The sequence below is a fragment of the Mus musculus genome, chromosome 11 (assembly GCF_000001635.26).
Source record: "Mus musculus strain C57BL/6J chromosome 11, GRCm38.p6 C57BL/6J".
Lineage (NCBI taxonomy): Eukaryota > Metazoa > Chordata > Mammalia > Rodentia > Muridae > Mus > Mus musculus.
Genome location: NC_000077.6, coordinates 11,346,639 through 11,360,918, shown reverse-complemented (window position 1 = coordinate 11,360,918; position 14,280 = coordinate 11,346,639). Strand labels below are relative to the sequence as shown.

The 14,280-nt window shown below is 37.2% G+C and overlaps 1 protein-coding gene across 4 annotated transcripts in view; it reads left to right on the top strand.

Annotated features, from left to right (window-relative positions):
- Zpbp (zona pellucida binding protein) overlaps nt 1–14,280 on the top strand; it is a 184,600-nt gene that overhangs the window by 103,305 nt on the left and 67,015 nt on the right. For all 4 annotated transcript variants that reach the window (XM_030246152.1, XM_006514755.4, NM_001185153.1 and 1 more), the window contains one exon: nt 8,220–8,397. In XM_030246152.1, coding sequence (XP_030102012.1) covers nt 8,220–8,397 — 178 coding nt within the window. The remainder of the gene's footprint in view (nt 1–8,219; nt 8,398–14,280) is intronic.

The window sequence follows — 14,280 nt, the reverse complement described above, 5'->3', positions numbered from 1 at the left end:
TTTTCTCACCTGTGCACTTTGATCTCTGAGACTTAATGTTTCATGAATAAATGACTAGGCTTAAGAATTTCATGAATTCATTGGTTTTAATTGCTGAATAGTATCCCATTGTGTAGATGTACCACATTTTCTGTATCCATTCCTCTGTTGAGGGACATCTGGGTTCTTTCCAGCTTCTGGCTATTATAAATAAGGCTGCTATGAACATAGTGGAGCATGTGTCCTTTTTACAAGTTGGAACATCTTCTGGGTATATGACCAGGAGAGGAATTGCTGGATCTTCCGGTAGTACTATGTCCAATTTTCTGAGGAACATTCAAACTGATTTCCAGAGTGGTTGTACAAGCTTACAATCCCACCAACAATGGAGGAGTGTCCCTCTTTCTCCACATCCTTGCCAGCATCTGCTGTCACCTGAATTTTTTATCTTAGCCATTCTGACTGGTGTAAGGTGGAATCTCAGGGTTGTTTTGATTTGCATTTCCCTGATGACTAAGGATGTTGAACATTTATGCAGGTGCTTCTCAGTCATTCAATATTCCTCAATTGAGAATTCTTTGTTTAGCTCTGAGCCCCATTTTTTAATGGGGTTATTTGATTTTCTGAAGTCCATCTTCTTGAGATCTTTATATATATTGGATATTAGTCCCCTATCAGATTTAAGATTGGTAAAGATCCTTTCCCAATCTGTTGGTGGCATTTTTTGTGTTATTGACAGTGTCTTTTGCCTTACAGAAGCTTTGCAATTTTATGAGGTCCCATTTGTCAATTCTTGATCTTACAGCACAAGCCATTGCTGTTCTGTTCAGGAATTTTCCCCCTTTGCCCATATCTTCGAGGCTTTCCCCCACTTTCTCCTATATAAGTTTCAATGTCTTTGGTTTTATGTGGAGTTCCTTGATCCATTTAGACTTGACCTTAGTACAATGAGATCAGAATGCATCAATTTGCATTCTTCTACATGATAACCGCCAGTTGTGGCAGCACCATTTGTTGAAAATGCTGTCTTTTTTCCACTGGATAGTTTTAGCTTCCTTGCCAAAGATCAAGTGACCATAGGTGTGTGGGTTCATTTCTGGGCCTTCAATTCTATTCCATTGATCTACCTGTCTGTCCCTGTACCATGCAGTTTTTATCACAATTGCTCTGTAGTACAGCTTTAGGTAAGGCATGGTGATTCCACCAGAAGTTAAATGGATACATCTGGAGGATATCATCCTGAGTGAGGTAATCCAATCACAAAAGAACACACATGATATGCACTCACTGATAAGTGGATATTAGCCCAGAAACGTAGAATATCCAAGACACAATTTGCTAAATACATGAAACTCCTTCACACAATTTGCAAAACACATGAAACTCAAGAAGAAGGAAGACCAAAGCATGGATACTTCGCTCCTTCTTAGAATGGGGAACAAAATACCCATGGAAGGAGTTACAGGGACAAAGTTCGGAGCTGAAACAGAAGGAAAGACCATCCAGAGACTGCCCCACGTAGGAATCCATCACATATATAACCACCAAACCCAGAAACTATTGCATATGCCATAAAGATTTTGCTGACAGGACCCTGACATAGCTCTCCCTTGTGAGTCTATGCCAATGCCTGGCAAATACAGAAGTGGATGCTCACAGTCATCTATTGGTTGGAACACAGGGCCCCTAATGAAGGAGCTAGAGAAAGTACCCAAGAAGCTAAAGGGGTCTGCAACCCTATAGGAGGAACAATAATATGCACTGACCAGTACCCCTCCCCCCAGATCTGTGTCTCTAGTTGCATATGTAGCAGAGGATGGCCTAGTTGGCCACCAATGGGAGGAGAGGCCCTTGGTTTTGCAAAGATCATATGCCCAAGTACAGGGGAATGCCAGGGCCAGGAAGTGGGAGTGGGTGGGTTGGGCAGCAGGGGGGGGGGACAGTATAGGGGGCTTTGGGGATAGCATTTGAATTGTAAATGAAGAAAATACCTAATTAAAAAAAAGAAAAAATGACTAGGCCAAAAGCATTGCTTCTTCCCCAGCTACCTCATAACTTAAATTTATTCTAAGTCATGCCACATGGCTGGTTTCTTGGTCCTCAGTTTTATATGACGGTTGTCTTCTGTGTCTGGGGCTAATCTCCTAATCTCCTTACCTGACTCTATTCTCAGAAATGCTCTGTGTGTCCTGGAACTCCCACCTCCATAGTTCCTGTCTAAGCTGATAGGCTAACAGCATTTTATTGACTGGTGATGCTTTCATACAGTGCAAGATATTCTCTCTATAATCTGCTTTAGTGCTCCATGAAATATTACATATGACAGGCTTTAATCCCATGACTTTTTATATTTTCTGTTGTTTTTCTTGATTGCCTGTTAGAATATAATATGTAGCATCATTTTTTGTATATTTATTGTGAGTTATTTTTCCCCAGTATATGATTTGTTTTGGAAAAAGTTCATTGACTGCTGAGAAAAATGTGAATTTCTAGAGTTTGGGTGGAGTGTTCTATAGTTGCCTGTTCAGTACTTTTGATTTTTTAATGTGTCTGTGCTTATATTTTTTAATCAGAATTACATATTGGGAAGTTGTGTGTGACATGTTAAAGTTGCCCAGTATAACTGTGTTCGAGTGGACCTGTGAATTTTTATCTATTAATAAAATATTTATATACTTATAACATCTATAATATTTAATTTAAACCTATTAGTGTTTTATGAAATTCAGTGTACCTCATTGGAATGTATATATTTAGAGTTGTAATATTTCCTTGATTAAAGTATGAAGAGATTTCATTATGTGTTCTAAGAAGTCCTAGTAGTCATTTTTGTCTTATGTTAGAGTAGATTTGCCTGATTGTTTGTTAGTTCCATTCCATGCTAGAAATACCAGTCTTCTCTTTTATTCTAAAATAGGGTCTATCCATAAAGATGAAATGTGTTTCTTTGAGGCAGCAAAAAGAAATCCTGTCATTTTACCTTGTTTTTATTAGGTAATTAAGTAAAATCCAGAGTTATTATTGGTAGATGTGGATTTTATTTTTTTAGTTTTGAATATTTTGTTTTGTTTTCTTAATTTCTTTTGAATGACTGTCCTATTATTATTTTTCCTCTGTGGTCTCTAGAATATGTTTATTCTTCTTGTCAGTTTGAGGTATAACTTTCCAATCTTTGTAGAGTTGACTTAGTAGTCATATACCTTAAGCCTGTTTCTATCATGGAGAATTTCTATTTCTTTAACTTATGAAAGAAAGTTTTGCTGGTTATAATAGCCTTAGTTGGATGTTGTGTTCTTTTAGAACTTTAAATACTTCCAAGAACTTCTGCCTTTGTATTTTAATCAATGAGTTGCTATTTTGATGTGTCTACCATTGTGTGTGACTTGGCCTCTCTCTTGCTACTTTCACTATCCTTTATTCTGCTTTTAGTCTTTTAACTATAATGTGTGGTGGGTACCATCTTTTCTGGCCTTTTCATTTGGTGTTCAGTAAGCTTCTTATATTTTGATAGGTTTCCCTTTCTCTAGATTTAGGAAGTTTTCTTTTATTGTTTTCTTGAAAATATTTTCTATGCCTTTCGTGGCATTTTTCGCCATGTATACTCATTATTTATGGACTTTTGTTTTTTCATTGTGCCTCAAAGATCTTCCATGCACCAATTCTGTGGTTTTTTTTTTTTAAATTGTCATTTTCTTTGATTGAATGATCTATTAATTCCTCTACCCCATCTCTGTTGAAGGTTTCCATGGGAATTACTATATGGCTATTTTTTCCTTCCAAATGTTGTTCCATTTACATTTTCTTTAGTATTTTTCTTTGTTTGGTTTCCTTCATCCCTCTTTGCTCTCTCATTCTCTACACTTCTTCTTGATTAAATTTCTCACTGTGTAGCCTTTGCTGTTCAGGAACTTATTATATCTGACCTGTATGTTTGTATTCTGAATTGTCTTCCCTAAACTTTTTGCATTTGTAGACTTTGATAATTTTAATTCCTGTCCTTTCTAAGTTCACTTAGGTGTTTAGTTGTGTGCTATTTAAAGTCTTTTGAATTTTATGAACATGTTTATAATTATTGTCTGCACTTCATATCTACAAACCTATAGAGTTTGTGATTTTAGAAGTTTAGAGATGGACAATCCTATGGATTTAAAGCAGGGGAGCTGGTTTAATAACATTATTTTCACTTGGGCAAGTAATAGTATTCTGTTATTCCTAGGGCCTATTAGTTAGCCTGGTATAGGACTTTGACCCAGTTAACAACACCAGACTTGAGTTTCACCATGTGTTTTAAACTTCATTCAGAAACATTCATGCCAATTTTGCAGTATTTATTGCCTGGCAAGTCATTATTGTATATCAGAGGTTCACAGATGGGTAAGATTGATGATTGCTTTTCTCCCCTGGTAGTTTGCATAGAATCAGCATTGTGAAAACTAGCCAATAGGGATGAAGCTTTCAGGTTGGTATACACTTAATTTATTCATGTTTTATGACTCAAGTTTTGATGGCATTTGTAATAGGGTCATTCTATCAAGTTCTAAAGAGCAGTGGAAGTTGCCTATAATGTTTGAGGAGAGCATGCGTAACCCCACAGGCTAATAGCTTTAATACTGGGCACTGTATTTCTTTATATTCTATGGTGTTCAGAAAAGACTCAACACCTTCAATTATAGGGTAACACATATGTGTCTATTTGTTAGGAAGCTTGTTTGGTAGTAGGTTTCCATGATTTTTTCACTGGTTCTAGTTATCCCTATACTTCCTCCTTTATTTTGTCCTCCTCTTCCTGACCACATTTAACAGTTAGTGGGTTTTGAAATAATCATTCTTTGTAAGACCAAGAAAGACAGAGAGGCACTACATATTCTCACTCACAGATGATTGTAGCTTTGAATTTCTAGCTATGTGTGTTGAGTTGAAGTGTCCATAGAAGTTAAAAATGTGATAAAGATCCCAGTGAGGATTCAAGGCAAGGAGGAAAAAGCCTAATCTTTTTAAGTTTCAGTATTTATGAGGCAGTCACCACTTCAGTAACATTATAGAGTGAACATAGGCTCTTGATATTTTGCTTCATATTCCAGTATGTTGTTATAGTATAAAGTGCTTATTAGTTGTTTATTCTGAAATCCTTCAACTTGTGCTTCTTAGGAGTAGATTTTAAGTTCCACTAAAGTCAAGTTGCTATGTTCTTTCCTTTCTTATTTCTTTGGTTCTGCCTTTGAACTTACCTTTTCTTCAAAAATCTCTAGACTCAGATACCAGATTAAATTATCCCTGTTTCAATATTCCTAAAAATGGCAGAGACGGTTTCAAGTTTTGAGTTATCATTTTACCCAGTTGTCTGTTATGTCACTTTATTTAGTCACCTAGACATTCTGCCTCTCATTTGTTCACCAAGTATCAAGAAAACTCATATTTCTTGTTCTTGAAAGATAAAATTAAGAATCCTTCCTTCACATTAAAAAGTATTAATTGCGACCTCAAATGATGACTACTATAATCTTTCCCCCGTAGATTATTTTATACCTATTTATTCACGTACTCATTCAATTCATTCATCTCTTATATATTATATTGTGAACTGGGTTTTCCAGCCTCCACTCCTCCAATTTTTCCTATCCACCACTCTTCCCCAGACCTACTCCTCCTCTGTTTACCTTCAGAAAAGAACCCCCTCCCTCTTGCCCCCACGGGGATATCAGCTGAATGCAGTGTAAAAAGTCACAGTAAGACTAGACACATACCCTCATATTAAGTCAACACATTAGGAGGAAAAGGATTCCAAGCCAAATAGTCAGAGACATTCCCATTCCCATTGTTAAGAGTTCCAGAACATGGTTTACTACAGAGCAATTGTGATAAAAACTGCATGGTACTGGTATAGCGACAGACAAGTAGACCAATGCAATAGAATGGAAGACCCAGACATGAACCCACACACCTATGGTCACTTAATCTTTGACAAGGGAGCTAAAACCACCCAGTGGAAAAAAGACAGCATTTTCAACAAATGGTGCTGCCACAACTGGCAGTTATCATGTAGAAGAATGCAAATTGATCAATTCCTATCTCCTTGTACTAAGGTCAATTCTAAGTGGATTAAGGAACTTCACATAAAACCAGAGACACTGAAACTTACTGAGGAGAAAGTAGGGAAAACCCTCGAAGATATGGGCACAGAGGAAAAATTCCTGAACAGAACAGCAATGGCTTGTGCTGTAAGATCGAGAATTGACAAATGGGACCTCATGAAACTGCAAAGCTTCTGCAAAGCAAAAGACACCGTCAATAAGACAAAAAGACCACCAACAGATTGGGAAAGGATCTTTACCTATCCTAAACCAGATAGGGGACTAATATCCAACATATATAAAGAACTCAAGAAGGTGGACTCCAGACAATCAAATAACCCCATTAAAAATGGGGCTCAGAGCTAAACAAAGAATTCTCACCTGAGGAATACCGAATAGCTGAGAAGCACCTGAAAAAATGTTCAGCATCCTTAATCATCAGAGAAATGCAAATCAAAACAACCCTGAGATTGCACCTCACACCAGTCAAAATGGCTAAGATAAAAAATTCAGGTGACAGCAGATGCTGGCGAGGATGTGGAGAAAGAGGAACACTCCTCCATTGTTGGTGGGATTGCAAGCTTGTACAACCACTCTGGAAATCAGTCTGGTAGTTCCTCAGAAAATTGGACATACTACTACTGGAGGATCTTGCAATCCCTCTCCTGGGCTTATATCCAGAAGATGTCCCAACCAGTAACACTTAGCACAAAATATTTCCAGTGTACCTTTAGATAAAAACTATTAGGATATATGTACAATCAAAATAAGTATCAGAAATTGTTATTCAGTTGCTTAATGCTATTTTTTAAATGATAAAGTGTTTGTCTATCATTATTAGAGGGGAATGAGAAAAGCAGTATGATTTGTTTCTGTCAGGACACCTTAAGTCTAGATTATTGGGTTTTTCTCTGTTTTTGGCTTTGGTTACTTTTATTTTGCATAGGGTTCTTAGTGATTATAGGTGTCTCCTTAAACTTTGAATTGTATCAGCACATTTAAATATTAGCAATTAGATATCAGGTTGTATATAATTAACTATTTGAAGTGTATGAGTGTTTTGCCAGCATGTGTGTAAATGCACTCTGTGCTGGGGAGTAGAAAAGCATCTCAGATCCCTGGAACTGTAGTTACAGGAAGCTAGGAGCTGACATTGGGATGCTGTGAATGGAAGCCAAGTCCTCTGTAAGAGCAGCAAGTGCTCTTAACTGCTGAGCCAACTCACAAGCCCCCTGTAACTAATTCTTTAAGTACTTCCTTAACCAAAAAAATTTCTTTGACCAAGTAAAACGTAAAAAAAAAAAAATCATTGGATTGATCTTTTAAAAGTTAGAAAATATTTAATATGTGAAAATGTAAATAATTGAGCAATAGTGAAATAAGATGTTTATGTTGAATGTGGTTTATTTTAAAAAGTTTAATAGCTCTCGGGTTTTCATGGAAATAATATACTCTAGAAGGTATTCAAAGTAGTCAGACAAGTTGAGCCTGAAAAGCAGTGCACCCAGTTATCCTTGCTGCTGATTAGACTGGAGGTACATGGTCTTGTTTCAGAAGAAACTAACTGGTTTGCAGTGGGTTTGAGTTCATGAACTTGTTTTGTATTTCATGTAGAACTGTGACTCCACAGAGTAACACACAACCTCCTTCTGTTCTTAGCAGCCAATCAGAGCCAGTATTGTAGGTATCATGCTGGTTATCTATCAAATGATACCTCACTGTTTTCTAAGTTGAGTTTGTAACAAAGAGCCAGAACTCACCACAGTTTATCTTGTTCCTAAGCCTGATTTTCTTTCATAAAATAAGGAAGGGGAGAGTAGAAGAACACTTCTTGGTGACTTATTAAATACTTTAGCTATACTTAATTTTATAGTTATGTTTAATTTTTAACAGCTTGCTTAATTTTTCTCAGTTGCCTATCTGTAAATTACTCAAAGTCCAAAAGGACTGAAAGGTGTTAAATACAAATTATTTCTTTCTATTATCACATATAGAGATAGAAGTTCATCTGGAAACACTTGAAGTGTTTGCAATAGGGGTGTACTTTCTGCATGTTATGTATATCTTATAAATTGAAGATACAGATTTTGACAGTTTTTTTTGCATTGTTTGATCTGAATTATATTAGCTCATAGCTGATTAATATTTCAAATTCTATTCCTAATACAGGCTAAAAATCTCATAGAGAGATTCTTCATTCAGCAAGTAGAAGTCCTGGGCAAGCGTGCGGAGCCACTGCCTGAGATATACTACATTGAGGGAACCCTTCAGATGGTGTGGGTGAACCGCTGCTTTCCAGGGTATGGCATAAATGTCCTGAAGCATCCCAAGTGCCCAGAGTGCTGTGGTATGTAATAAACTACATTTCACTTTTATGTGGATGAAATTTGTTTTCTTCAATTATGTTTAACTGAATGTCTTCTTTAAAACTGTCATTTAGATTTTGACTTATTTTAAATAATGTATTTGAGAAAACTATATTCTAAATATGTATAAAGAAAAACTATTGTAATGTTTTAAATAATATATTTTGTTTTATTTTGACAATTTTATACAATATATCTGAAATCCCTCTACTTTCCTACTTGTGTCCTCTTTTAAAAAAGATGAGGAAACTCTTGTAGTAGGTGTCCTAGTCCTCTGGCTTTTCCAGTCTTTCTGCCCCTTCTTCTATAATGCCCCCTTGGTCTTAAGTATAGAGTTTTTTTTTTTTTTTAATATATCAATTGTGGATGCCCACCCTGATTAGTAATTCTTTGTGTTATGGTCAGTGGTGGCTTTCTACAATTATATCTATTAGCTGCAAAGAGAAGCTTCTTGAATGGAGAGAGAGAGAGAGAGAGAGAGAGAGAGCGAGAGCGAGAGAGTGAGAGAGAGCGCACATTATTAACCTGTAGCTATAAAGGTAAGTGTTTAGAATGCAATTAGAAATTATACTGGTTTAGCAAACTGGCAGTGGTAGGTTCTCCTCCATGTCCTTTGTCGGGAGTATTATGCCTTCAGCAATAGTGCACTATCTTCTTTTTCCACTAGGGTGACATCAATAAACTATGTTTTAGGGGGTCTCTTGGAATTTCAAGGTAGGTTTACCATGTCTGGTATTAGGGCTATTGTTTGCCTATGGTTTGGGCAGGGAACATTACCACCCCAAGTGCTATAATTTCAATTAAAGCAAATATATCTATATATGCATATAAACTTGGTATTTTATATAATTTAAAATGAACATAAAATGCTTCCTTATGGCATTGACAAATATACTACTGTCATTTGTCACTCCTACTTCCTACTCTGTTGTCCCCTCTGCACTCCCCAACCAAGTTTCCCTGACCAGTTTCTCATTTCCATTTTCATAGCAACTGTTTTCTACTAATTCCATCTCTAATTCTGATATTTGCATTTGCTCTAGGTTATATACCCAAATCTAAAGATTTGCAGCTAGTATTCACAGATAAATCATGGGGCATTTGTCTTTCTAGGTCTGGGTTACCTTATTCAATATAATGTTTTCTACGTTTATCCATTTACCTGCAAATTTCATGATTTCATTTTTTTTCTTTATAGCTAGGTAGAATTTTATAGTCTGTAAATATTATATTTTCATTACTTATTCTTTAGTTGGAGGATATTTAGATTATTTCTATTTCCTAACTATTGTGATTAGAACAGCAATGAATGTGGCTGTGATCTATGAATTATGATGTGGAGTCGTTTTGGCATATGCTGAGGAGTGGTATACATTCATTTATATACCTATGTGTTAGAATGGCTTGCAGGCTGTGGTTCACCTAGTATAACAATTGTTGTCTACCAACAGACAGTCCAAGAATCCAGTAGTTGTTCAGTCCATGAGACTAGATGCCTAAGCTACTCTTCAGTATATATCAAAATTCCAAAGAAGTAGTGCTAATGCTAATGAGGGAATGCATTTTCCAGCAAGATTAAGAGCAAGCTCAAGCAGACAAAGAACAGCACTTATTTCTTCCATGTGCTTTATATAGGCTGCCAGCAGAAGCTGTGGCCCAGGTTAAAGGTGGATTTTCCCACCTCAAAAGTTCTGGATTAAAAGTGAGTCTTCCCACTTCAAGTGATTTAATTAAGAAGAAAATTCCCTCAAATGTGTACCCAGGCACTTGGGTGTTAGTTAATTCCAGGTGTAGTCAAGTTGATAATCAAGATTAGCCATTACAAACGAATTCTTGAATTTGTTTTCATTTTTATTTCTACAATTTCTAAGGATAATGAACATTTTTTGAGATATTAGCCATTTTTTATTTCTTTTTTTTGAAACTTCAGAGTATAGGCTATTTTTTAAAAACTGGGTTGCTTGCTTTCTTGCTCTTTTCCTTTCTCAGTGTGTGTTCTGAGTTTCAGTCCTCTATCAGATATATTGCTGGAAACAATTCTCTGTGGGCTTCCTCTACTCAGTTATTTACTGCATTGGACACTGTTTTTAGCTTTATAGGTCCCCATCTGTCAATTGTCAGCCTTAATTCTTGAGAAAATGGGGTCCTTTTCAGAGAATACTTTCCTATTGCCATGTGTTATAGGGTGCTTCTTTTTTCTTGTTTCTGCATTTTGGGTTTTACATTGAGGTCTTGTAGCAGTAGGTGATTAATCTGCTCTAATCTTCCTGGTTGCTGTGCTTCGAGTTCGTTGTTACCTGCTCCAATCCTCTGGATTCCCAAATGAAACACACACACACACACACACACACACACACACACACACACACACACACAGAGCCTTATGTTTAATATGCCTTAATCAGCTCAATGGCTGAGCCACTCCCAAACTTCCATACACGACTGGTGTGCCTCTCTTCCTGCAGCTCTCAAGCCCAGATATTATTCCTTTCTCAGCAGAGGTGATTCTGCCGCTTTTCCTGTTTCCCTTGCCTGTGAATCCTAATGGTCCTGCCTCTGTCTCCCTGCCCAGCCATTGGCCACTGACAACTTCATTAACTAATCAAAGCCAACTGGGGGGCACTTACATGCAGATGTGCATATTCCCATGTAATTTTGGGGGACAAATTAACATAAATAGCACTAGATCCAATCCACAACAAGCCTATGGTTTATTTGTAGTTTATTTTTGTGCAAGGTGATAGATATGGGTGCTATTTAATTCTTTTACAGTAGGCATCTAGTTTTCTTAGCACCATTGTCTTTTCTCTGATATGTAGTTGCAAACATCAAGTGAATGTAATTACAGAACACATATTTGGGTCTTCTGTTTTTTTCCATTGATTTAAATGTTTTCTGTTGTTGATGTTTCTTTGTTTATACCATGCTATCTTTATTACTATACTGCTATGTAGAACCATTCCTTGAATTTCAAGGATAAAGCCACTTTGATCAGGGTGGATAATCTTTTGATATATTACTGTATTTGGCTTTCAAGTATTGAGGACCCCTGAATCTATGTTGATCCAGAGATGTTTGCCTAATTTTCCTTGTGTTTGTGTTTTTCTAGTAGAGTAAAACTAGCTTTGTAGATGCATTTGTGAGAACGCCTTCTGTTTCTCTCTTTTTTTGAATAATTTAATAAGTATTGATTGTAGATTGTCTTTGAATATTTGGTAGAATTCTGATGTGTATCTGTCTGGGCCTGGTCTTTTTATCTCTGTTAAGATCTTATTTGTCAATGTATATGTTTAAATTATTAATCTTCTCTGATCTTTGGTGGTTTAAATGAGTTTAACACTATGTCCTTTTATTTTAGAATTTCTTTTTTTCCCATTTTTTTAAATTAGGTATTTAGCTCATTTACATTTCCAATGCTATACCAAAAGTCCCCCATAGCCACCCACCCCCACTCCCCTACCCACCCACTCCCCCTTTTTGGCCCTGGCGTTCCGCTGTACTGGGGCATATAAAGTTTGCGTGTCCAATGGGCCTCTCTTTCCAGTGATGGCCGACTAGGCCATCTTTTGATAAATATGCAGCTAGAGTCAAGAGCTCCGGGGTACTGGTTAGTTCATAATGTTGTTCCACCTATAGGGTTGCATATCCCTTTAGCTCCTTGGGTACTTTCTCTAGCTCCTCCATTGGGAGCCCTGTGATCCATCCATTAGCTGACTGTGAGCATCCACTTCTGTGTTTGCTAGGCCCCGGCATAGTCTCACAAGAGACAGCTACATCTGGGTCCTTTCGATAAAATCTTGCTAGTGTATGCAATGGTGTCAGCGTTTGGATGCTGATTATGGGGTGGATCCCTGGATATGGCAGTCTCTACATGGTCCATCCTTTCATCTCAGCTCCAAACTTTGTCTCTGTAACTCCTTCCAAGGGTGTTTTGATCCCACTTCTAAGGAGGGGCAAAGTGTCCACACTTCAGTCTTCATTTTTCTTGAGTTTCATGTGTTTAGGAAATTATATCTTATATCTTGGGTATCCTAGGTTTTGGGCTAATATCCACTTATCAGTGAGTACATATTGTGTGAGTTCCTTTGTGAATGTGTTACCTCACTCAGGATGATGCGCTCCAGGTCCATCCATTTGGCTAGGAATTTCATAAATTCATTCTTTTTAATAGCTGAGTAGTACTCCATTGTGTAGATGTACCACATTTTCTGTATCCATTCCTCTGTTGAGGGGCATCTGGGTTCTTTCCAGCTTCTGTCTATTATAAATAAGGCTGCTATGAACATAGTGGAGCATGTGTCCTTCTTACCAGTTGGGGCATCTTCTGGATATATGCCCAGGAGAGGTATTGTGGGATCCTCTGGTAGTACTATGTCCAATTTTCTGAGGAACCGCCAGACTGATTTCCAGAGTGGTTGTACAAGCCTGCAATCCCACCAACAATGGAGGAGTGTTCCTCTTTCTCCACATCCACGCCAGCATCTGCTGTCACCTGAATTTTTGATCTTAGCCATTCTGACTGGTGTGAGGTGGAATCTCAGGGTTGTTTTGATTTTCATTTCCCTGATGATTAAGGATGTTGAACATTTTTTCAGGTGCTTCTCTGCCATTCGGTATTCCTCAGGTGAGAATTCTTTGTTCAGTTCTGAGCCCCATTTTTAATGGGGTTATTTGATTTTCTGAAGTCCACCTTCTTGAGTTCTTTATATATGTTGGATATTAGTCCCCTATCTGATTTAGGATAGGTAAAGATCCTTTCCCAATCTGTTGGTGGTCTTTTTGTCTTATTGACGGTGTCTTTTGCCTTGCAGAAACTTTGGAGTTTCATTAGGTCCCATTTGTCAATTCTTGATCTTACAGCACAAGCCATTGCTGTTCTGTTCAGGAATTTTTCCCCTGTGCCCATATCTTCAAGGCTTTTCCCCACTTTCTCCTCTATAAGTTTCAGTGTCTCTGGTTTTATGTGAAGTTCCTTGATCCACTTAGATTTGACCTTACTACAAGGAGATAAGTATGGATCGATTCGCATTCTTCTACATGATAACAACCAGTTGTGGCAGCACCAATTGTTGAAAATGCTGTCCTTCTTACACTGGATGGTTTTAGCTCCCTTGTCGAAGATCAAGTGACCATAGGTGTGTGGGTTCATTTCTGGGTCTTCAATTCTATTCCATTGGTCTACTTGTCTGTCTCTATACCAGTACCATGCAGTTTTTATCACAATTGCTCTGTAGTAAAGCTTTAGGTCAGGCATGGTGATTCCAGCAGAGGTTCTTTTATCCTTGAGAAGAGGTTTTGCTATCCTAGGTTTTTTGTTATTCCAGATGAATTTGCAAATTGCTCCTTCTAATTCGTTGAAGAATTGAGTTGGAATTTTGATGGGGATTGCATTGAATCTGTAGATTGCTTTTGGCAAGATAGCCATTTTTACAATATTGATCCTGCCAATCCATGAGCATGGGAGATCTTACCATCTTTTGAGATCTTCTTTAATTTCTTTCTTCAGAGACTTGAAGTTTTTATCATACAGATCTTTCACTTCTTTAGTCAGAGTCACACCGAGATATTTTATATTATTTGTGACTATTGAGAAGGGTGTTGTTTCCCTAATTTCTTTCTCAGCCTGCTTATTCTTTGTGTAGAGAAAGGCCATTGACTTGTTAGAGTTAATTTTATATCCAGCTACTTCACCAAAGCTGTTTATCAGGTTTAGGAGTTCTCTGGTGGAATTTTTAGGGTCACTTATATATACTATCATATCATCTGCAAAAAGTGATATTTTGACTTCCTCTTTTCCAATTTTTATCCCCTTGATCTCCTTTTGTTGTCGAATTGCTCTGGCTAATACTTCAAGTACTATGTTG